Genomic DNA, 25,802 nt, shown 5'->3' with positions numbered 1-25,802 from the left:
TTTTGAAGAGATTTTATAGATATTATTTCTGCCATATTCTACATTGTAAGTGTAGTTATTTTGGTTAAGAGGAATGATTGGAAAGATTTTAAAGAGGATGTCATGCAAAGTTGACTTTTCTGAGCTTTATGTTATAAAATTTCACTAGATACCTTGAAAATACATAGTACATCCCCTTAAATATTGCTTGTGATTATTCTTTCAATAATCGGGCGTTCTTCCACAAGTTTCTTACAACAGTATAGCCCATCAAGTGGCAGCATCATGTTGTGACAGCAGCAGAAAGTGCTATGATTCAGAATAAAGGAAAAAATAATGCATCCATGTAAATAAATGTCCTGAATGAAAACCTGCTCCAGAGCACTCTTAACCTCAAACTGGGATCAAGGTTTATCTTTCATTAGGGCAAGCTTATGCAGTGTTTTAAGCTTTGAAGTGTTTGGTGTTAGCCGCACTGCATCACTGGTACTGTGACAAATCTTGAGTTTGTTGTGGTGCAGGGATATCTTTAAGGAGTAATTCAATTAAATACTTGGACTGTCTCATCTCACTAGCACAAATACACATGCAGTAGTCCTCAAAGCTTCAAGTGTGTACAACAAAGTCAAAGGATCTGCACAGTTTATTGTAAACATTATACACTAAGTGAACCTATTTGCTGTAGCTTAATATTGTCTTGGGCAAATCTTACTCTGTTCATCCCTCGATTGTTATAAAGAATGTTTTCATTTTGTGTCTTTTTTTTTCTCTGTAAATTGCCTTCGCAAACAATTTCAGATGAGCATTCTTACCACATGCAGGCAGTGTATTGTTTACTAAAGAAAACACATTTTCCCTGGAGTGTGGCCACTGTTTACAGGCCTATGCTATTGATTATATAGCTCATTTCACACGCTTATTGCAGTAATAGAAAAATGAATCATTTTGTTGTGACGGAATAAGAGTGAAGCATGAACGTGATTCCCACCATTGGACAAGTATGTGATGAATCCCTCAAATGGAACCGAACACAGACTGAAAACAAAAGCGACAAGAGAAGAATGTTGAGGGAGGTAAAACCATGGTTGGGTATTCTTTTCCTGTAAGTGTCCATGAAGAAACTTTCTTAAGAAATTTGGTTTGTGTAATTTAATTGCACCTAAGATGGAGGCCATAGAAAGGAAGGGTAATAAAATAATATTTACTTTCAATGTGTTAAATATAAAGCTGCACTTAATAAATTTACAAAGCATTGCCTGCAGCTTTCTAGAGTTCTTAATCTCAAAATTAAAATATGTTTTTTATGAAAGGCATATACACCTAAAGTAGATTTCCTCTATAATGCAATCTACTTTATTTATCAAACAGTACAGTATGCTCAAATAATTATTCAAAGTAGATTAAAAAATCTCTATCTAAGCAAACCAAGCAGAAGGCATCGAGTCATTGACTTTCAGCAATAACTCCTCCTGGATGAGCACGTAGTGACAAATGCTTGTCGTTGACTATACAGAAGTCCCTTATATTGAGTTTGCATGCAGCTACAGTGGAGAAGAAAAACTACCCTTTAACAGGAAGAAACCTCGAACAGAACCTGTCTCAGTACAAGAGGCCATCTGCCACGGCCAACTGGGGGTTTGAGAAAACAGTGGAGTGAATCTTCACTCTAGTTTTCACCCATGCCTGATGCCTCTTTCTGGGCAATTACAAAGTAGGAGAGAGTTCAGCCCAATTGCAGGAGTTGACGATTTGAAATCATCAAATGCTAAAATTCCGGATAACAAAGCCCTCAGGATCATAGGGGTACACAAACCCTCCACCACATTAAAGTGGCAATTCAAAGGAGGGTACCACAATTGTTTGTGTTTATCCAAGTGCAAATATATAAGGCTACCCCTGTGTACACTGCGATAGTATTTGATGTTCCTCAAAGAGGCTACTTTTAGGTCATTAGCAGACTTTCAAACTACACACAGTTTTACAGAATAAACTTTGCCTTCAACCAGTTTACTTATAAAAGTCTTTAATTATTTTGTGAGTTTCTGCCAAATCCAATAGTTAATTTCCCTTCCAGTTTTTTTTCTGCCTCCTCACAATAGGAATAATGTAGACGAAGAATTATTGTCAGACAGTTTTTTGCTATTTTAAGACGCGGCACACGCACTGTGAGTCTGTGTGATAATTTCTTCCATATGAGTGTCCTTTGGAGTGCTGAAGTTTTAATAGAATCCGACGGGTTATCAGTGGAGGTGCAGTGCGGTTTGCAGCACTCATGTAATTGTCAAGCCAGACGCTTCCACACAGCCAATGTTCTTTTCAACTGGAAATTGACTTTTTTTGCGTTCTTTAAAGACAGCCTCTCACCCAAGACGTCTCCCTCCCTTTGTCATTTCTCTCTGTGTTCGTCAAACTCCAGGGTTGCCTGCTAACCAGAGCGAACTCATTTTTGATGAAACGTAAAACATGTTTGTCTTTCGTGTGTCTGTGTGTGTATGTGTGCTACATTACATTATTCCTGCCTCGTTTGTGTTTTAGTGTGCGACTTAATTTTTCAGTTTATTCCTTTTTACTAAAAAAGAACAGCAAGGCTAACTTCTACGATACTCAACTTTAAACTTCAATGTGAATTTTGACTTTTCTTTTCAGTTTTACAAGAGTTGCTTTTAACCACGCCTCTTATCAAGTACAAAACCACTTTCATACAGGTAGTGCATAAAAATTAAATACACGTTATTGTACCACACATAAGCATCTGTACCTGCCTAAAAATGAGAACTACTGTAGTTCTACTTTACAAAGACAATACATTAAAAATATTTAAACATCTAAGAATGTTTATGGTTTGCTAATGGAGATATAAAGGAAGATTTTCCATAGTTTTTTATTTTGTTTTGTTTTACAATGCAAACCAGATGTAGGACCAGGTATCATCTTTAAGCTTTCACTCAGTAACCCTAAAACAAATTGCATAAGAAGTTTGTTTGGAAGAGTTGAGGTGAGATGTTAAACTTAAAAATGCTTTAAGTGTAAAAAGCATGTGTAACTGTAACTGTTACACATGCTAGTGGCAGCAACATGCTGGATTTAACTGAATTAGTTTGAAGTATAACTTATGAAGATTTTTGCTTGTATGATCATTCCATGCCAAAAAGAACAATAATTCAAACAAATCAATAAGTAATGACATTCAGGCCACAGAGTGTATGTAAACTCCACCAGAATTGAACATTATTACTGGAAAAACAAAACTGTGTACACAGACAGAGCTGTCTTATTGCAACACTGTTGTGTTCCTTTTTCAGCATATATCGATTTGTCCCGCTCATTAAGATACAGGTCACGGTGAGTGGTAGGACCCCATACGTTCCCTACTTCTTTTCTCACAATGAGAGTAAGGCTATGAGCAGTTATGCCTCCCCATGCTCACCTATAATGGCCTTAACCTCCGCTTGCACAGCCACACCAATTACAGTGACATCCATCCTCGAGATTTGACTCGAGACTTTGGCGTAGACCAAGGTTGGTTAACATTTGTTTTATTGATTTGTTGTGTTTTTTTACATTAAAATTAAAATGTTACAAATCCGGCCATCAAACTGTTGGGTTTTTTAGACACTGAGTTAAAATAAAGTCTTTTTTGATTTAGGGAGAATTCTTGAGAGAACAAAAATAAGAAAAAAAACCTGTGGTTTAATTTCCTTAGAAAACTTAATTTTTAGTTTTTAGTCATAATATACTGTCTGGATTGCAGCTGGACTGCAGTTTTCTGGAGAAAATCACATTTTGTAATTTTCTCCAGAAATCTAAACTCTTAAAAGAATGTTTTATTTTGGGTTTGTGTTGTGATGGAGGTCTTGGGCAATATGGAAGGTTAAATGGATAAATTCTGCACTAGTGAGTTTAGGCCTCTTGACTGTCAAACTTGCTATTTTAAGTAAATAGTATTGAGACAACATAAGAGAAATGTAAAATTTATAATAAAACAATTTGGAAAAAATTATTTCATTATAAAAAACCTTTTAGTTTTCTTTATTAGAAACCTTTTAGTTTCCTTTATTGACACCTCTATATAATCTTCCAGAGCCATATACATCCTGCCACATACTGGTGGAAATTTGTCTGTTAGGGTTTCACTATAAATTACTGTTAGGCAGTTTGTCTGCATTCAGCTCCAATTTAGGTTATGAAATTGAAGTTCAACTTTTAAAGAGATTTTTAAGAAAATTCATATTTGGTACCCTGGATATTTATATATTCCTTGCAAACCAAAGCCATCCATTAAGGAGGTTAATTTTATTTTAAAAAGATTTGCAAATTGGCCTTTTTTTCATGTACTACTTTTTCTGTCAGTTGCTTGAGCTCTGCTGGGGGGTTTCCACAAGGAAAATTGATCATAATATTAGTAACACTGATTATATATAGATTGTATACATGTTTAACGATTAAGTCCCATTTGTAGTCAGGGTGCTAGATGATTTGTACCACCCCAGTAGGAATTCTTTCCACTCAGTCATTCCCTTCCTTGTCAGGTTGACTGGCAGCCACCAGCCAACAAGTCTACCGGTAATTGAAACTTCACACCATTGTAGGCAGGGCTGTTTGTTGTCGTCGTTGGTAATGTTGGGTTTCTGGAGTTCTGTTGTCTGCAGGGAAAACGTTCGACATCAATGGTCACACATGTAATGCCACTCAGGGAAGGCCACAGCAAAGAAAATTGGAACAAAGGCATACAGCAAACATGGGGTTTGTTAGAAGTCTACCATGTAAAAAATAACTAAATGCATTTATAAAAAAATATGAATGAATACAAAGCAAATAACATGAATATAAACATGTCTATTATATTAGTGTTCTAGTAAATAATATGTTAACATTTAATGTAATATGTATGGATTCACAAGAGCCATACAAGTCCCATATTCATTCTACATACACCTGTCAGTCCACACATCTTTATTTTAATGAAATCATAGACCTCTGCCATTCTCTTTTTATTTTCAACAATTCCTCTCCCCACGGAGCCACACTGGTCCATTGTTTAATCAATCACTGGTCATAGCATCTCACCCAGAAACAGGGCTCTAACCCTACGGCGGACTTTTCAATCAAACCCAAAGTCATCAATCTTTCCTCACTCCAAACATTGGTTTGGGTTGAGTAAGGTGATTTTGTCTACTACCGGTAACTGGTTTCAAACAGTTAAATTGTACATTTACTTTGTCCTACTTTTTTTTTGATTATTGTGTAACAAAGCTCCAGTATGTTTTAGGGTGCAGATTTACTCCAATGGCCCTGGTGGTAAATTGTTTCGGAATCAATATAAATTTAGCATAACTCAATCAACATCCAAAATGTGCAACAAACTGCATAAAAAGCTTCTTAGCTATTTATGTGTCAAGTTTTGTTTCAGTGGGATTCTCTACAGATACTCAACTTCCATGTATTTTTTTAAAATAAACTAAGAAAAACTTTGACTACAGAACAACTATAAGTTGCATCTGACTACAGGGGTAGCTGAACTATATTTAAAAAAGTGCGACTTATAGTCCATGAAGTACGTTAAGTACAGAAAAAAGTTATTTTGCAAAAGTAAATTGGTATTATATTAGTTTCTTCTGGATAATGTTTGGTAAGGAGCTATCACTTACCTTACTTAGTGTGTAAAGTTTCGTCTTTTTCATTGCTTTGTCTTGAAGGATGTCCATTCCACAATTTTTCACACAACGTCAGGAGTCCTGCACCCATTTGCCTGGCTTGAGCTACCCAGATACCATCCCAGTATAAGGGGTAGACATGAGGTTAGGCTTTAATTGGCAGGGCCTGTTGCTGGCAATCTGCACCTGGCACTCACCCGCTCACATAATTGGCACTACAGGCTTCCAGCAGCAGGACCAGGGTATAAATTTGCTTCGACTGATGGATGGATACTGGAGTCCGGACAGCCTATTTCTGACAAGAGAACTTGTACAGTCAATTTACTGCTCCATCTTCACAGGGTGGTGGGTCCATTTATTATGCATATATTCATCCTCATTTGTAATAAACATTCTGGGAAGTGATGCCAAATCATGTCATATTTGTGTGTGTAAAGAAATAATTCAATGTGTGTACACCAAACAACAGCTGCCTTACTCAGCAACTCTTGTGTTGCAGATTTTCTATATTTCCTGAGCAAATATAGAAAATGTTGTCAACCAGGCCAAAAAAAATGTAAAGGAAGTATCTTAAGTCTGATTTTTGATTATGTTTTCCAATGCTCTCTTTAAATCAAAATATATGCTTCATTGTTTATATCCATATATGTACCCTGGTTTCAAAATGGTCATCTTTAATATAGCGTTGCTTTGCTTCTGACTTTGGGAGGTAGGTTTTCAAATGTTATGATACAAGTTTTGTAAAACAGCCAAGTGCATATAATGTCATTTCAACATTAATATCTAAACACATATTAATGTTTAAATGGCTTAATAGGTAATTCAATCTTTTTACCTGGTCTTTTTCATATTAGTGGTCTTTCTGTGTTTTTTGAGAGCAGTTTTAATGTGGTTTTAAGTAAGGGAACAGTCAGCTTAGCTAACTGTCGGCATACATAATGTAATGGTGTTTGAGGGAGAAATTGCATTCAAGTGTTTCAATAACACCTAGACAAATCAAACATGGTGTCATACGGGATGAAACTACTGAAAACCAGTGAGAAAACGTGTGGTGGATAAAAGAACCAATATGTAAAAAGCTAATTTTACTTCACAAATTAACTTTTTAAATAAAGTTACTTATAATGTGAAACTAAAAAACAGCATTTAAAGCAAAATGCAAATAGGAATATTTAACAAAACCCAATAAAAATAGCATTGTATTGTAAAATATAGTGCATATGTGTACTGCTGCTAGAGAATTTTAAAGAGTGCTACTTAGATGTTGCATCAAGAACCCTATAGTTACCTCACTTTGTCTTTTATTGAACAAACATGCCACTGTGATTTTGTCCGCTGCAGTTTTAAAGTGCAGTGGACACTTACTTAAAGTGATTGTTGATGCCCCTTCAATTTTCACAAATGTGTTTTGTTGTTGTTTTGTTTTTTTCACCAGAAAACAGGAAAATGAACATACTTGTTAGAATAAAGTGTATAAAGGTAAACTAAAAGAAAAAGTTAACAGGACTTTAAATCGTAGGCAAGATATTTTTGCAGTTTTGAAACCATCTTTGTAAAATGCCGTCGTATGTTAATATTTGTAACTGGTTAGTCTCTACATGCAAAGAAGATTGGCTTCCAAGGTTTTGTATTATTTTTAATTAACTAGGGTGTAGTTTGACAAAGAGGTTGGTTGGGCAATTAAAGGGGGATGTGTTTCTGCTGACAAGGGTTGGACAGGCCACACTTCTGACTGTGAACTCCTACTTTTTATCAGGCCTGTGAAAACCACCTACTGGGGACAATGAATATGTATTAACATCCTGTTGGCATACATAATGTAGAGTATCTCTAGTCATAATCATTCAAGCCTTCAGCTGCCCATACATACACTATCAGGATTTTATACAGGTAAAAAAAATTCATAAGCCACAGGCACATGGAAACAGACAAACCAGCCACATGCCATGTGGGTCCATGAGGTCTAGTGTCAGCAACACATCTCGAGGCTGTGTCCTTTCATACCCATGTTGTCCCTCTCACCTTTTTTTTTTGCCGTCGGTTGTTTTTCCTCATGCCTTTCTCTCACCAGCACTCATTCTCATTAACTTAGCACCCGAGGGACATCTGTTGTCCAAAGGTAATACGGCTCATGGCACTCCCAGGTCAGTTTGTCTGTCCTCTTCTATCGGGTAAAGGAATTTTCTGCCCTCAGTTTAGGATTCTGTTCGACTAGCTCCTCATTTTGCTTCATGTTTTCATCTGATACCTTCTGTTTTGAGTAACATTTACCTTTCTTGCCTAGTTTAACTGAAGATGAGATCAAAAATTTAAATGAGCAGATATTTTATATTCCAAAAAGGGAAACGATTACAGTTTTACACCATCTTAGTATTTTTAAATTTCTGTATTGGTTTTGGCTGTGGACCAAAACTAAACTATCCCAGAAACTTTCAAGAATTTGCTTGTCACTGCTGCTACATTATTTGAAACTCTAAGCCACGGTTCATAGATTTGACTAAGATTAAGTGAGTTTTCAGACTTTGTGTAATTATTGTCAGCCATTTTTACACTGCTTTGGTGCAAAGAGCTTTAGATCGAACGTACATCTCATTATTTTGTAACACATGACAACAGTTTTGCAAAGTAAAAATACCCAGGCATATTCCATGTTCCCAGATTGCTTCATTTTCATTAGTGCATACCCTCCTAGTTGCTTGGTAATGAACCTCGAGCTCCCCATCTCTTTTGTATCTCTTCTGTGTTGGATGTGACAGATGACTTAAGACCCCCAGAGGTTCACTCCCCCAGGAGGTGGGCAAAGGCAACACCCACCACAGAATGATCAATCAATCAGTTTACACCAGAGGCGCCCGATCAGCCAGTTAATCAATCTCTGAGCAAGCAGATGTTGCTGCCGTCCATCCACAGAGGATTGGTAATGTCTCTAACACAAGCTGAGAGACTTGAAATGTATTGCAGTTCAAAGAGATTTCTTACATCTGTCAGCATTTTAACTTTTGTTCATTTTCCTTTTATATATTTTCAAAACTTTTTTATAAATGTTTCATCAATCCAAATCCAATTACACTAAACAGCTTCAGAAACAGCTTCATACTTACACTGACAGCAAATGAGATGTAAATGTTTGACTTGATTGCAACGTCTGACTCAGCCTTCTTAAAGCTAGCTGAAACAAACAAGACTGTCAGTCGTCTATTGCTAACATCCTACACGTTTGGCACTTCATCTTAATTTGCGATAAATGGTCAGCAGTTATGATACATGTGTAAAAATGAAGACGCCCACATTTACCGCCTACTTGTCATGACCTTATGTCCCGGTCCTACGCAGGTCTGCCATTTGACCTAGTAGGTCATTGTGCCATTTTTTTATTTTGCCTAAGGAAAGAGACCAGGCACAAAAGCACATCAAGGACTATGGCCTCTGCCCATGGTGTGTATGCTCTACCACCCTAGCCACCCATTGCTCCCGAATATTCTTTTATATCATGTTTTTAGTTAATAGGTTACAAAGTACATTAGTTTTTTATGTCATTTTCTATGACCTTTAGGTTGTAAAAACAAAATTATCGCTTTTTAATTTAAAAACCAAAACAAATTTCCTACAGTATGCATTATAAAAACAAACCATTTTCTTTCAAAGAGTTATGTTGCTTTTGCTGCTGTTAACAAATTTGTTTTAGCTGGACCGAAAGCAAAAATGGCTCTCAGGGTTGTAAAGGTTGCTGACCCCTGCTATAGTCTATTTGCCAGGGAAAATGCTGTGACTGAACAAGGTGTGATCTTGTCAGTCGTAGAAATCATTGTGTTCAGAAACATTTTCTACCAGTTCAGTGAACCAGTACAGACGGAATTTTTTTTAATGTTTTGTAACTACATTTAATGAATCTACAGTCTGGCATTGTGTTTGAGTGAATATTTCTGACTAAAAGAATGTGAACTTTTTCTGTTTGGCTTGTTTGCAGTTACAATATTGGACGTACGACAATGAAATACTATTAAAACTGACTAATTAAGCATCAGTTACAAAATGCCTTGATGTCTGATGCTTTGCTTCACCAAAGAGAGTAACATACCTTAAAAATGGTCTTGTAGAATTGTGAAAAGCTTTTGAACTCTGGGTGGGAGTAAGTGTGTATCCTTTGATGTCATCAGTGTTAAGCTCATTAACTGACCACACCATAATGGACATGATTTTATTGCCCATACTCCTGAACTCTCCTGTTGAGACTAATAGCTGGCCATGAATTTGAGTGTGACTGGTGCTCCGTAAATTCCCATGATGCTTATTAAGCAGCAACAGTGAATGATCTCCAATGGATTTTATAGCCTTAGCTGCAAACTCCCATGTTTTACTGGTGATGTTAAAGATTAGATTGTTATTGTCCAGTAAGGTCAGGTAATATTTTATGCTATCACCCAAAATTGATTTGCTGCTCATGCATTTTAAAGATAATGTTACCACCGATTATTTTGTAGCAAAAAGCCAAGGGTTATTACGAAGATATGTCTGAAAAGTTTGAGGTATTCTTATACCACTGAAAAGTAGAAATAAAAAAAAAACTGCCTTTCATCAAACCTCTCTTCTGATGTCTTGAAGTGTGAAATGTTCCCCAACAGCTGTCAGAAGAAACCGTCTCTTCTTCCAGCTCTGTTGTCATCTATATTCCATATTCACCCTGAATCCTCTCTCCATCCACCAAACACCGTTTCATCCTGTCTACTCTGTGAACCCTCACTTTTCTCCCTCCATCCATCTCTAACCTTCCACATGCCACCTACACCTCTGCTGTGCTAATTAACACCAGAGCATGGTCGTATTGTTCTGCCCCCGTGACCTCCCCGCTGCCAGTGGGATCGTGCAGGACTTGCTGCTCACGGCTTCAGTATTAGTTTGTCATGGGCTCCTGTCGCACGTGAACGTGATAGATGGGCCCCGGTGTGCAGCTCTGACCCACCGTGCTGCATTGCGCACTCGGGTAGTGTGAGGGAGCATTGATTATGATGCTACTCGTGACAGGGGTGAATCAAGGCAGGGACGATGGTGGCAGAGAGGGGCATAAAAGAAAACAAGGTTATGGATGATGTGCAGTTTGTTAATGTGATGAGATTTGATTTGTGCTCTATTGATCACGACATCTCTCAAAATTATTTTCACCTACCATGATTTATAAGCATCTAGCAGGCACACATTGAAACCAAACTCCTTCATTTTATTACATTGGAGAATTTCTGTCATTGAACTGTGAAATGAAAAATGTAGCATGCGCAATGTTGCTTTTAGCCATTAACTTTCCCAAAGTGAAGTAGTGCAATGTTCCTTTTGTTTGTTTGAAATTCAATTTCTTGTAGATTAAAACATTAGAATAAGGATGCTAACTTTTTTATTACATTTTTGACTTTACAACCATAAGCTGGAAAATACTTTTCTGTGATTTTGTAAGATAGATGTAAAGTAGCACTTTCAAATGAGTTTGCAAATGAAATGCTGAAAAGTATATTGGCTTTCATCCCATTTAAATTTTGACATTCCTAAATAAACTCTACCAATTTCTTTTGGAAGTTGCATATAAAGTAAATATACCACCATAAGCAGTTTGAGCTCAGTGTAAACACTGCTGTTTGAAGAAGACTTTAGAGATTGTGAATAAACAGCATCATGGAGACCAGCAGAAAGGTCAGAGATAAGGTTTTGAAGAAGTTTAAACCAGCAGTTCCTGAGCTTTGATAAACTTATGGAGAACTCTATCATCCATCATCTGAAACTAGAGTAAACCACAAACCTACCAAGACATGGTCAGTGGCCTAAACTGACAGGCAGGATAGGAACAATTTAATCATAGAAGAATCCAGAAGTCCCATGTTAATACCGAAGCAGCTGCAGAGAGCTGCAGCTCAAGTGAGAGAATTTTTTGACAGGACATTTATTAGATGTGTTCTTCAGAGATGTGGCCTTTGTGGAAGAGTGGCAAGAAGAAACCCATTATTGAAAGTCAGCCCTGCGGTTTGCCACTAACTTTCAAGGTGATGGCAAACATGGAAGAAAGTGTTCTGGGAACAAGGTTTTCTCCGGTCAAATGAGACAATATACTCTTTTGGCCAAAATGCAAAAGACAAGTAAAACAACATTTCACCAACCATGTCATTGCCACCGACATGGTGGTGACACTATCATATGCAGTGATTCAGGGATGAGGAAGCTGCATAATCCTTCGGAGTGGGACAGAGATTCATCTTCTGTCAGGATAATAACCATGAACATTCTACACAACCTACAATGGAATGCTCTGTTAAAATGCCCTAGTCAAATCCAATTAACATTCTGCATTGAGCTTTTCAAATTTAAGTTGCTTTATGTTGGTCTGTCACCTAAAAATCAAATAAAATGTTCAAGGGTTATGATTGCCTTTTGATACACGGTATATGTCCAAGTTGGTCAAGAAATGTTACCTTTATATGGTTCTGACATACTGTATTTTCTGTTAACTGAAAGTGAGCAAATGTATTGCAGCAGGGGTAATAAAGCCTCTTTTAATATTTGTTTTTCCAAAGACACCCATTCATTGCCATACAAGTTAAACATATACACTACTGCATATTCAGACTTCCGTACTGCTGACAGGTAAAGATTATTTTTATTTCGGTCCTTCCACAGACTTTGAAAGGGAAAAAAAGCAAATGTCAGAGTACTTGAAACAACAAAGCAGGTGTGAAAGAAAATGGACTATAAGGGAGCAATTCAGTGAGAGAACAGCCGGTGGGTGGGCGGGAGGCAAGGGGAGGTGGGCTGACACAGCAAAATCCACCTGTTCTCATCGCTCTCCCAGCCCTCCCCTCTTCAGCTCCTCCCTGCTTCTCCTCCTCCTTGTTCCCAGCCCTGCGTCCTGCTCAAACTGCGGCAGTCAGCTAATTAAAAACACAGTTGTCCTTAATTATTCAGCGGCTTACTAATTGATATTCACAGAGGCGATCACCGAGCCTAAACGATTCGTTTAATCTGACCACCATGGTCTCACTTTCAGCCGCATGTCACTTCCAGCCATTTGTGTTACTGTACCCTAATCAGAGATGGGATAGAATAAAAATGTTTATTGCTTATTAACAATACTGTTTATTCCTGTGCTATAAAAAGAAATTGAAGTCCTCTTGTAAAATTTTATGCATTCAATGGGATATTTTTCTTTCAGTGTCCAGGATTGGTGCACTGAAAAATTAGGCAGAGTAAAGCTGAGTGAAAAGTGCTTTCCACCAAGCTCAGAAAACTTCAGGTGTTAATATTTTTCTTACCTCAAATGCATGAAAAAGGTTACTAAACCTCAAACGTGAATATTTAAGAAGGCGAAAAATTTTTGCACAATTATAAACAAAAACTCAAAACTTTCCAGTAGATATTTCTCACATAAAAAAAAAATCTGACCAATATAGACGCCCGTCTTTTCAATAACTGTTATTCATGAAGTATGTCAGTTTTTCGATGTGTTGACAATCAGCTTTTTGTGCCGCAGGCTAATGACTGACTGAGCTTTAAGCAGAAGTCCTTTTGGCTATCTCTCAGCAAATTATTTTTATGCCCTTTTTTCATAAATGCAAAATTTTTCCAGTGCTTCTCTAACACATTCCCCTACTTGTGCTGTTGATCTCTACACTGTGTTACCTTTTGGTTAGTTAGCCTCTTGGATTCTACTTACTTTTCTCTGTTGTCCTGCTAAGCACTTTGAATTGCTTTTTTAGGTTTTTTAGTTTTGGCATACGTTTTCCATTTTCAGATAGGCTGAATAGTTCCGCATATGGTCTACAAAGCTTTTAGTATCGTCTTATCAACTTGCCTCTTTCTTTCCCCCAACCCTACTAGAGGTCTCCTCCACTAGCGACCATTTCTTTTTTTTTTTTAAGGAGAACAAAAGGTGTATGGTCTGCGCTGAAGTCTGCCTCATTGTTTGGCTCTTAGTGTGATTAGATTATCTTCTAACCCTGCTGAATGGGATTAATCAGTGAGAAAAAAAAAATCCCGACACCCGATGTGTGTGGGTCTGGGCCTGTGCGTCGTCAAAAAGGAGGGTCAGCCAGCCCGCCTGGAAACTGAACACATGCACTGGTCCATGTACATATAGACACTCCCATAGACTCTGACAAAAGGAAATTCAGAAAAAGAAATCCCTTGGTACACATTTCTGTCACAACCTCTCCTGTTTTAATGAGCCCTTTAGTCACCCTTTCAGCACACATTTATCTCTCAGCCTGCTCTCTGTGAGCACAGCTGCTCAGGCTGCTGTGTGTGCACGTGATGATTTGTGTACTGCAGATTAGTGTCTGAGCTTTCTGTTTGCATCTCAGCATCTGCGTGCATGTTTTCTTTAGTGGTAAAATCAACACCTTTAGTCATCACTTACTACCGTAACATTGAGCTTGGACACACTCCCGACAATATAGCAACCCTTTGCCAATTCTACCTCCTTCCCCATCGCCCCTCTCTATCCCTTCAGGCCAAATTGAGCTGTTTGGGGAGACAGTTTTCTGGCACCTTTGCAGGGTAATCCAGACACTTGAAAACTTTTCCATTTTCTCCTAGAGGCAGTGATTGCAGGCTCAGAATCAATAACAGGTTCTTTCTAGTGCAGTAACTCCATAATTTTTAAGGTATACTTCAGGGCACATTTACCCAGCACTATGATTGTGGTATGACTGTCTTGATTTCATTGTGCACAAAATAAACAACAACACTAGCTGCAAGGGGACACAATAGAGAGAAATGTTTGACCAGAGCAATAAAGCTAGGTTATGTCGGGTTGTTTTGAGGACACTTCGGAGACACCAGCACCCCGGTCCTGGTGTTGTTTTTTTGCCGAGTGTTGTCTTGAGTGTGATAAAGTGTTGCCCTGGAGTTAGTTTTATTCACTGTCTGGCACTATAATGAAGGTGTTTGCCTTTGCGACAGTGTTTTCTGTCTTCCAGGGCAAGCTTGGAGTATCCCCTTGACTTTGAAACTTCCCCCACTCATCTCATGTGAGGACAGCTCCTCTCTGGGACTCCTCATCACAATGCATGCCGCATACAGTTTCGCCTGCAGTGTGTTGAGTAGCTACACTCAGATGGTTATCAGCGTAGTGAAGATTGGATGGGCTAAGGCATTTTTTTTATATTGTGTTTTTCTTTATGTTGCTGTATTCCCAAGCTTCCTAGAGTGTTCAAACTCAGAACTTCAAGGCTACACCTGTGTGATCGCTTTCCTAATGTAAAAGTACTCTTTAGTAATCTTGTGTATAACTGTAAATAGCCATGCACTTTAGGACTAAACACCCATTTTATGGTTGTAAACCACACATGTATTAAGGGTGCATGCACAGGTTTGTGTAGTTGCCAGTGATAGTGTAAACTTGAAGGATGAAGTATGATTACTGAAGCAGAACAGTGTGGCAGCCAGTCACTCCTGGCATTTGAATACTAAACCTTTTCCAAATGTCACTTTGAAGAAAAGAATAAATCAGTGTCTCCTTACTCTTATCTTCCAATGCTTTCCTTATTCAGGAATTTGAGCAGAAGGTGAGTTTTTTTTTTCTTCTTTTAGATTTCTTTTCAGTTTGTTTGAGTTGTTCTGTTTTTTTTTTTCTTTCTCACAACTTTCATTTTTAGTCTGTTTGCAAATTTGTCCCTACAGCTTGGTTTAGGTAGGCCAGTGAGGTAATGATTTTTATTTTTCTTGTGTGAACTGGTAAATATGTTTTGATTAGTCTTTGGCCCTTGTGCACAGGCTGATGTTGTTTATTTTTCCTGCAAGAGGTGATCTATCAGGTCTTATCAGTGCTGTATGTCACAGAGAAAGTCAGTCGTACATTTAGTGAAGGTCACAGTAGAGGGGAGGACAGCAAAGATATGTAGCCTCGGTAAACATATATGGCAGAACACAATACATGGTTGCTACAAAAAGTGATGCTATCTTCTTGTCCTGATATTTTACCTGAAGAGCACAAGAGCCTGCCAAGGCACAGTCAGGCTCTCGCGCTTTGATGCTTGTGTATGCATCTATGTCTACCTGCATGTTCCTGGGTGCAGGTACCACTAAGTCTTAAAGCATTTTAATATTATAGAAGAGTTTATTTATTTTAACAATTCATTTCTGAGTTCAATTTGTGCATTTCATTAAAAAAACCCCAACATTTCTGGATTGGAAAATTGTTATTTTCTGCCTAATGTAGACTTCTTATCTTAAATGTCATGTTTCCATCAACTTTAAATGAAAAATACTCATATTTAACAGAAATATAGCATTAAGAAAATAACTCTGTGTGTAATTTCTCTATGCATGTTTCTCTTAGACAATTGAATTCCTGAAATAATGTTCTAATTTACTGAATATGACTGTCCTTTTGCTGCAGTTTTGCGCTATGTATTTAGGTAGGGATCTTTTTTTAAGACTCGCTTAAATAATCACTTTTTTAATTTCTTGTTAGTAAATTGAAGGGTGAAGTACAAAGTTTTGCTGGTACATGATGCCTAGTACATAAAACTTTGAACTCTTCAAGCCACAGTGGACCCCCACCAGCATTTCACATGCCTCCCCAAATCATCACTGATACTGAGTGTGGAAGTTCTGGACCTTAAGCAGAATGAATGAAGTGCCTCTCCACTCTTCCATCAGACCCTGACATCTTGATTTCCAAATTCAATGCAAAATTTATCAAAAGACTACAAGAATGTGAGAGTTGTAGCCTGCGTCCTGGTTATGCATGTGTTACGTCTGTTCTTGAAGTTCTGAATCCATCCAGTGTCCACGGCTTGTGAATTTTCCCCGAACTCTTGAATAGTCTTTTCTTCACAATCCTCTCGAGGCAAAGATCACTTCTGTTGCTTCTGCACCTTTTTTCCACTCACATTCTCATAAACATGCTTGGATCCTGCAACATCTGAGTTATCAGCTTGTTTACACGTGACCTTTTGTGACTATTCCTTCTTATGGAGATTGTAGATGACTGATTTAACTGTAAAGTTGGGTCTTCCCCATGATTGTGTTGTGTGACCATAACACTTCTGGGTTTCTTTTTGAATTTATCTATTGCAATATATAAACCTTTTAGTGGTGTTCTAATTCATTGAGATATTCTTGGACAGTCAAGTATGTTATGAGACAAAAGGGTTTTATTTGAGAAGTATTTATATGTACATATATAAAATGTGTATATTACTCCCATAATTTCCATAGAAACATTTATTTTCCTCCTGTCTGTGTTTTTTAGGCCAAGCAACTGGAGGCCAAGGAAGCAGATTTGAAGAAACAGGATGCTTTTTACAGAGAGCAGGTGGCTCGACTAGAAGAAAGGGTAAGGAGGAACAAAAACTTACTTCCTACTGATTAATGTCCTTTAAATAGTTTGCGCAACATTCTATTTAACAAAAAGTTAAGTTTGTAAATTAGGTCATCTTTTCAATGTGGTGTCAAAGTTGATTAATTCAACTTGGTTGTGCAGTTGATTCAATGCACAACCTTGTGCATTGAATGACAAATTATTTCTGTGGAAAAATCAGCTCCCTTCACATTGTTTTTTTTTTCTTTTGTTCACTTTGATGTCCTCCTGGTTTAATATCACCCTTCCTCTGAGCATCTGCGTGTTTTTCCTGTTTCCTGTATTGCTGTTAGTTGCATCAACTTTTTCACTGCTGGTTTTTTTTTTTTTGCTTGAAGGACAAGAGGTTAAGTCTTAATCTCGATATGTATCCTCATGTCTCTAACAAGTAATGCTACCCTGAGTTTCTCTGACATACTGGAGTCCCATGGTCTAGGACAAGGGTCAGCTGCAATGCTTACCACACTTCAAATGACAGCACCACACTGGTCCCTGTGAGAGATTCCTGCAAGGCAGGGGACCAGGGTCAAATGCCCTGTTGAAATGTGGTTAGAAAGGATGCCTTCATGCAGCTCTCAAATCACAAGTGTCTAAGTAAGACTGTAATGCCCTTGTTAATGTGCTTAAAATTATACACTCCTGCTGGGAATGGGTTTTCTCCCCTTTGGAGGGTGCAAAAAGTCAAACGCTCCCCATAGTGGAAGCCAGATGGAAATTATATGCTGTCGCAAAGTCATTGTGGAGGAGAACCATTCGCACTCTGCTATTATTGGAATATATTATGAATTTCAGTGCAGACAAGTTAAAGTAAGACTCTAAAGATAATAAGACTTTTCTCTACGCAATCGAATGCATCAATTAAACTTAATTTTGTATAGTATGGATGGGTTGTTTCTCATTACTTGCAGGGTATTCTGCTATCAGTGATCATATAAATTCTCTTTTCATCTAGATTACATCAGGTTATCACTCAGCCCAAAAGTCTGACGAAAATTTGATTCAAGCCAGTTTCATTTTGACTTGTCAGTGATTCATCCATAAATCCTAGCTTGACTCTTTTCCCCTACACTTATTGGGTTATTACATCACTTGGCGTACTGTTTCGCATACAGGAGCTCATTTGGTGTGGATAGTAAAAGTGATGAGTCCCAAAGAGCGTGGACATTATCGACTTTAAGCGCCGGCCATCCATCAGCCATGTTGGGCTCTGGTCAATATCCCTTAGATCAAAGTGTCAACAAAACACCTTCACACCTCAAAGAGAAACACAAGATTGAAAGAGAGAGAGGTGACGAGAGAGAAACGGACAGAGAGGAATGGATAGACAAAATGGGCAGGCTTCAGGGAAAACAGAGAAATGGTGGGTTTTAACTCAGGCAATGACATGATAGAAAAAGTAACTGGAACCAAAAACATTCTTCCTGAAAATGCACACCTAAACATTATGATAAAGTGGCATTTGTGAGAAAATATGGGATGGGGAAAAAACAAAGAAAACAAAAAAGGCGGAGGAGCTTTGAAAAGATTAAATGTCACAAATAATAGAGAACAAGACAGCTTAGAGAAAAGGTTGAAAAGCCGTCTGTTGCTGTGTTAAAAATAAGGTTAGATATGAAACGGGAAGAGGGAAGCACATAAAGGATCATCGAGAAATCTCACGTCATAAATTTATTTATGAAGAAAAAAAATGCATTAATTTATTTCAAAAACCCAGGTTAGCCATACAAATCTGCACTGAAAACAATAAGATATATTTGTCAATGCATAAGGGGAACCCCAGTCATCAGGTTAGGATTAGATCATCCTCTGTGTAATTCCAGAGACCCATATGGGGGGATTTTGTTTGGACATTTTTGATGATGATTTTTTTCTTTTCTGTCTTCATTCCCCATGCTTTCCATCTAATGTAGGTTAAAATCACTGCTGTCTCCCATTTCAGTGTTCGAACTGTAATCCCTCTAAGTGATGATATGCATGAACATATGAGAGAACATCCATAACGATAGGCATTAACTCAGAAAAGACACAATCTTGTGCATATTATTTCTGAACCAGCATGTAGGTATTGAAGTAGCTGCAGCGTAAAGCGGCGCGTACAATGTACTTATCCGGGTCAAACTGTTTGTTTGTAATGTGCGCTGGTTCATCACAGCAATTATTAAACCACTGACTCCTTCGTAGTTTATATGTAGCATGTAATCATTTTACGTAAAGCGTAGATGATGGTTAGTTTGCAGAGAGTGCCCTTACAGAAAATGCAAGACATTTCCAGAAATGTGATATGTGAAGTCTGCATTACACTGTTCCGTAGTGCACCTGGATGTAATTATTACATATTTTATTGTGCTACATAGTGTAGCAATAAGTGCTCACACATGATATAAACTTATAAGTGAGGAATTTCTGTGGTAATTTATTTTTTTAACCATCTCAAATGCAGCATTTCTGAATCAAACTGGACATACCATCATGCTTATAGCTAAGGTCCTTTGATGCCGATGACTGATCAATAGTTTTGATGCAGGCTAGTGGAGACAAATTGCTAACCAGCCCTAACCCAAGCATGTGACCTGGCTATTCAGGATGTAAATAGACAAGCCAAACAATGACCGTTTAACCAGACATTACAATCCGTTGAGGGTAAACAGATCAGTAATCTGCTTTACATGCAAATGTGTAAGAGTGGGCTGTCGGTCAGCAATACATCAACAGGTCAGCTGACCTTTCTTTAACATCACAGACACATTCAGCTATTCTAAGTTTATACTTATCAAGGCGCATCTGAAATTCTTCCGAGTCACGTTTCAATGCGGTTGCATTAAAACGTGAGCCTAAAATAACCATCTTAGGCTTCTAAATTTGTACCTCAGCAAAGGCAATTTAAGAGACGAAATGAAAATAAATGATGTGGGATTTCACAATTTCTCCGTGTGTTCACAGAGACCCATAAAGCAGCAGCATACTGAAACAGTTCACAGTTCACTCGCACACCTTTTTGTTTCTACTCGTTACCTTGTTCAAAATGACTGGACATTTAGAGGAATAGAGGGATGTGCTTATTATGGAAATATCAGCTCCAAAAAAAAATAAAATAAAAAAACTACTTCCAGAGAGAATCACTTGTATAGCATCTTGATTTGATTAGTAAATTCCTGACAAGAGAGACAAGGTGATTGTTTTATTTAGGAGGATTCATATGATCAAAAATGAAAATCCTAATCTTTGGATTATTTCAGGTAGCTAGTTATTTGTTTTTGTTTAATTTTTTTAAGTGTGAGCTTTCCTGGTAGATTACATAAATGAGGTCTAAGTGTTGATTGATCCCTTAATCAATAAATTGGATACTCCAGACAAGTTAAATAAACTTTAAATATAGTTTAAGAATGTTTTTTGTTCCATCTGTACCAAGATAAAATAAAAAAATTGCCACAAAAGCCATTTTATCTTCTCAGACCTAATGTGTTTGCATTTATGCTCATGAAGACATTTTGTGATTACTAACTTGCATCATAATTTGTCACAAAATGTCAAATTGTTTGTTTTTATATTTGATAATTTTTAGGATAGTAATATAAAATCTAGCATTGCGTAACATTAACCAAAATCTGATAGTAATAGATTAGGATGTTTATTCAAGTCTAAGAAGGAAATATTTATTAAACAAAAAAGAGAAAAAAAACTCTCAAGTTGAAGCAGGGAAGCTGGTGGACTGCAAACACAGCTGTAGTTTTCGTAGCCAATCACTGCCCTGTAGTTCTCAAAACATAATACTTCTCACTTCCAAAGCTGTTCCTTTTCCACTTAGATTGGACTAATTTAATTTTCCTCACAGTGCACTGCTAGCCGAATATTATCTCCCATCACTGTTTGTGCCCTCCGTCTGTTCTCGGCCGCTCCCAAATACCTCAGGATTCCCCCCAGCATCGTGCGCACTAGCAAAAAGGAGGCAAAGTGACCAAAAGAGAGCAAGAAGGAGCGAGATAGAATGTAAGTCTGATATATATTACATGTCTCTTCCAATCCAACATGGCCATTCATCAGAGGGGCTTCCAGTGACAGGCCATCACCAGGCTCCCAGACAGCTCAGCCTGCTGCCTCCACTGCTACTGTTCATTGGGGCCACGGCTACCAAATAGCCCCTGAAAACAATATCTATATATTTATTAAATTTTCACTCAATACCTGCCTCGCTGTAAAACAATCTCATATTTAACAATCAACTTGCCAATGTTTTTTGGGGGTTTTTTTCCCACCAGATCGTTTAAAGCCCTCCCTCAACATCCATCTCTGTATCACACCCCTTTTCTTTTAGCTTTTTTCTTCTTGTGCTCTAGTGTTTGGGTTTTTTCTTCTGAATGCCTCAATTTCATCTTTCTTTTCTTTCAGAAAATAATTTTCTTCTCCTCCTGTCTATCTTTTTTCCTTGTATATCGATGGAATTGGATTTTTTTTTTTGCTCCTGTCCTATGGAGGACAATCACAGCAGCAATTGCCATCTCATAGCAAAGCTCCACAGTTCTATGAAAGGAAGAAATACTGGAGAGAGAGCATTAAAAAGCAGTGATGGCATCTGTCTCTATCTCTGTCTCATGGTACAGCCATCTCTTACTCTGCCTGTCTTCATTCCTTTCCTTTTGTTCAGTTCTCTTTTCCTCTGTTTGTTTTTCCTAAAACACTTACTTAAAATATCTGTTTTTCTCCAATAGGCATATTTGAGACAGAGAAGCTATGATTCCAAAGCAATTTTTTCGCTCACTATGAAACTACCCCATGTAAATAATATGCTTTGGCCTCAAAACTAGAGCCAGAGCTTTGTGAAGTGACTTTTTTTTATGATATTCAGTTATTTTTCTTTCCTGCTGTTTCCTGCGGTTTAGTTATATATTGGTATTTACGTGGACTTGTCTATAGAGGCAGTTATCGTCCTTCAACTGCTACAGTCGTTTACATTCTCAAGAGCTCTGGGACAATCTAACTTGAAGTGACTTTTTGAAAAATCTCAGAAAACAAATGCAAATAGGCCACTATTCACTATTTGGCTTGTAGGAAATAAATGCTAGGCTTCACAGCATCTGCATAGTCAGAACCAGAGCTCGTTTTCTGATCTTTTAGATATTTATTTGCTTCAGCAGAGCTAAATCAAATATTTACGTCAGTGGTGGCTTTCTGTAGAACCTGACTTCATGCCGAGGATGTAGTTCGGACATTTTATTCCAATGAAAAGAACTGTGTCACTAATTAAACTGATGACACACGGTTGAGCTTCAGTTCACGAAGAGTGACTGTAAAAGTTTAATGTGACTTCAGAGGTATTGCTGATCAAATCTTGCCCTAGACTGAATGATTCGAGTATAATTTGTCATTTAAAGTGTTTCGTAAATGAAAGTGTGTAATGAAAATGCTTAAAATGTGTAAACCAACCTCTTTGTTTTCTATTTAAGCAAGCTGCAGTAATTTACACAGCTGCTGCTGTTTTTTTTTTTAAACTTAATGTTGATCATTTTGGGGCTTCATCCTATGCAAGGCCTTCCTACTTAGCAGCAGTTAAGAGGGAGAACCAATCACTTTATGCAATTATGCGCTTTATTCGTTAAAGGTCGGAAGGATTTTCTTTAAACTGAGTCTGTATTTAAGTGCTGCTTGTATCTTTTCCATATCATTGCAGTACATTAGCAGTAATGACTTAATGTGTGTTTGACACCTGTCTCACTGGCATTCTGCTTTGCTTTGGAATGAGCAAAAAACCTACCACAAAGCAAGTGAAAACAGATGGAAACCTTTTACATCGTGTAATAAATTCAGCCTCATTCCTATTGCTATTTAAAATCTTTAATCCAATGGCAAGGTATAGTTGGACATCACTGACCAGAACACTTTTAGTGAACAGCGAGGTTGTGTTTGCAGCTGCAAAAACCCTGATTAAGAAAGATTGGCACATTTTTAACCAGATGCTTCAGTGTGTGTCTTGTCTGAACTAATAAAAGGTCAGGGTTTTTCTTGAAATCAGTTGGGAATAACAGCAGGATATCACAGTTTAAGTCCACTCAGTAATCAGACAAATTATACTCTTCTCTACTGTTGAGTGAGTTACTGTTTAGCCACCAGTGTGCAGGTACACCATTTAGTTTGTGTCTACACCTGTTTCTGTTTTGTCTTTATGTTTTATTTTATTTATTTTTTAATGTTTTGTTCAAGAAAACAAGTGCGTATTTGTGTGTGTGTGTTTGCAACTGCATAAAAAAATGCCTTGCAATCACTGACACACACAACCTTTTGTCCTCTCAGGTGGATTAGTACGCTGATTAGTGCCAGCTCTGCCATTTAGGCAGGTGTTATTATGTTATATTTAGTATTCCAGACACAGACCCAAACTCAGCTCAGGCTTTCTCTCCTTTTCCTTCCAGTGGTTTAATCTCAGCACACAGGAGAGGACTTATTCTGGCCTCTTTAGCATCCCTAAAAAAATCCCTGTCTAGTCTCTTCCTTTTTAAGTAACCTTGTTTTTAAAAAATAATGTTTCTGGAACTGCATATTTTGTGGCAATTTCCTCAGCAGCACACCATTTAAATATCAACATGTTTTATTGCGTGCCTCAAAAACACATTGTAATTTTTTTGTAGCATATTTCCTCTGAAATATGCACATTTATGATGATTACACATTGCATGCAAGTTGAAATTTGTTGTATTGTATACTTTAGAGGTCAAAATTGACCTCTAAAGTAGTTTTGAGACTCAGCACATCGTGCCCCAGTAAAGTACATTCAGTAAACTGCGGTTCATTTATAATAGTGTCCATTCAAATAAAGAGGACTCCAATTGGTATCAGACCTTTTGTCAGTGTCATGTCCCATCCTCTTTTACCGCTACAGCACATGGCTATTGATCTTTTCAGCAGTGCACTTCATTCTTATTGATCCTCACTGAACTATGATGAATGTCTCTCCTGCTTGAAGGTGAAGTTAACGCAGATGAGACCAAGAAGCTTGAATGTGAAAATGCGTCACATTGCAAGTTTGTAAAGTATGCAGAAGCGTTTCAATGTTGGATGTGAAGTAAACATGTTAGAAGATTGCTGACATTTCTGATTAGTGCAAACAATTGCATTTTGAAAAAATAAGAAAGTTATTCTTTTTTACTCCTTCTGAAGGGCTTTTTTTTTTAACTAGCTGCATCCTTACACATTTCTGTATAATTTGTAACAGTTTCATAACAAGTACTTCTAAATCCATAAATATTTCACATATCAAGCAATGTTAAATTACAGATGAAGCTTTCTGAATCAGTCTTTTTGCTGCAGTCGTTTTCATTCTTGCAGATGCTTCATAATAATTTCATATATCGACAAAAAGTTCATTTATTTCAGTTATTCAATCCAAACAGCGAAACAAATTAAATAGTGTAATAAATGCCATTAGCTTGCAGATAATTAAAAACTCCAAGTCGAGTTTCACAGAAAATTAAGGCGGTACAAAGACCAAAAACAGATACAGAGATGTTATGTTATATATCTCATGAACTTGTAATCAGGCTTTGTTTCACAATGCTTTAAAGACTGTAGTGTGCTTGTTGCTCTTTTTTCCCTCGAAACATTTTCCTTTCACTGAACTTTCCATTAGTGTGCTTGATGTGTCACTCAGTGAACAGCTGGCTTCTTTAGCAGTTATTTTTTATGCTTTATTGTGGAGGATTTCAATGACTGTATGCTGGGCAGGTGTCAAGTCAACCGTCTGCCCTACAGTCTTCTCCAGGATTGGTCAGGATATGATGCATTTCTGCCATTAATATACTGAATTTAAGATTTTCATTAGTCGTAAGCCACAATCATCAAAATGAACAAAGGATTGAACTATACCTCTATGGAGTTTCACTTTTTATTTGAATTAATAAAATAAATAAAGTTTTGCAAAGACAACATTTGATATACATACTCTGCACATGTTCATACTAAAAATACTTAGTCAAGGTCCTTTTGGCATGTTCATTTACTGAAGTCAGTGCTGTTAAGTGAATACATGTAGGATGTTTATGTCCAGAACAAAGTGTACAATTCAAAGTTTTCTTGAACAACTTTAACAAGTGACACCAAAGCAAAGCACCGAGGAATTCCAGCTATCATTAAGTTCTGCTATTTATCAGGTTTTTGGTAACACTTTAGTTGACACCGTCATAAACATGACATAACACCTGTCAGGATCATAATGGAGTCTTTGTGAATGTTTATGACTGTTGCCATGAATTGTAATTTAGTGAAAAAATTAGGCTTTAAATGCAAAGTTGCATTAAAATGTGCATTAAAAGTTCACTTAAAGTGTCAACTTCTCTTGTTTCTTGAAGGTAGAAGAAACTAAGGAAGTAGTCCATTACCTTTTGATTAACGATTAAGGACACATTTAGATGTGTCCTTAATGCTTCTCTCGAGTTTTAAGTGAACATGTATAATAATGCAATATAGTAATTTATTTGAGTTGTTAGAATCATTGAAATTAGTTATGTTAATTTTTAATGTCAGTCATTTGAGTTGTTGCTGCTGCTGTTGTGGTTTTGTTGTTCCTGTGATATCAGTTTGGTCTAACCTGCTTGTTTTTAAATAATATTTAAATACTGGCATTAACATGAGATTCTGGCATTTAAATTAAAGGTAGTATCTAAATATATGACTTCCTGGGATTCCTATGTACATTTACCTCACTTATCAATGAATAATGGATTAGACAAGTCATTTGTTTTTACAGCCAATAGTCTTGTCCAAAATTTTCCATGGTAGACTAGATTTTAACCTACTCACCAAGAGCAATCTAAACGAAAGAAGTAAATGCTTTACATTTG

The 25,802-nt window shown here is 37.3% G+C and overlaps 1 protein-coding gene across 2 annotated transcripts in view; it reads left to right on the top strand.

Moving 5' to 3' along the window:
• The window catches only part of chchd3a (coiled-coil-helix-coiled-coil-helix domain containing 3a), a 71,014-nt gene that overhangs the window by 21,095 nt on the left and 24,117 nt on the right, over positions 1 to 25,802 (top strand). For both annotated transcript variants that reach the window (XM_028044213.1, XM_028044214.1), the window contains exon 6: positions 16,867 to 16,950. In XM_028044213.1, the coding sequence (XP_027900014.1) occupies positions 16,867 to 16,950 (84 nt within the window). The remainder of the gene's footprint in view (positions 1 to 16,866; positions 16,951 to 25,802) is intronic.

Source organism: Xiphophorus couchianus, chromosome 17 (assembly GCF_001444195.1).
Source record: "Xiphophorus couchianus chromosome 17, X_couchianus-1.0, whole genome shotgun sequence".
Taxonomy (NCBI): domain Eukaryota; kingdom Metazoa; phylum Chordata; class Actinopteri; order Cyprinodontiformes; family Poeciliidae; genus Xiphophorus; species Xiphophorus couchianus.
This window is presented reverse-complemented; position numbering and strand designations above follow the sequence as displayed.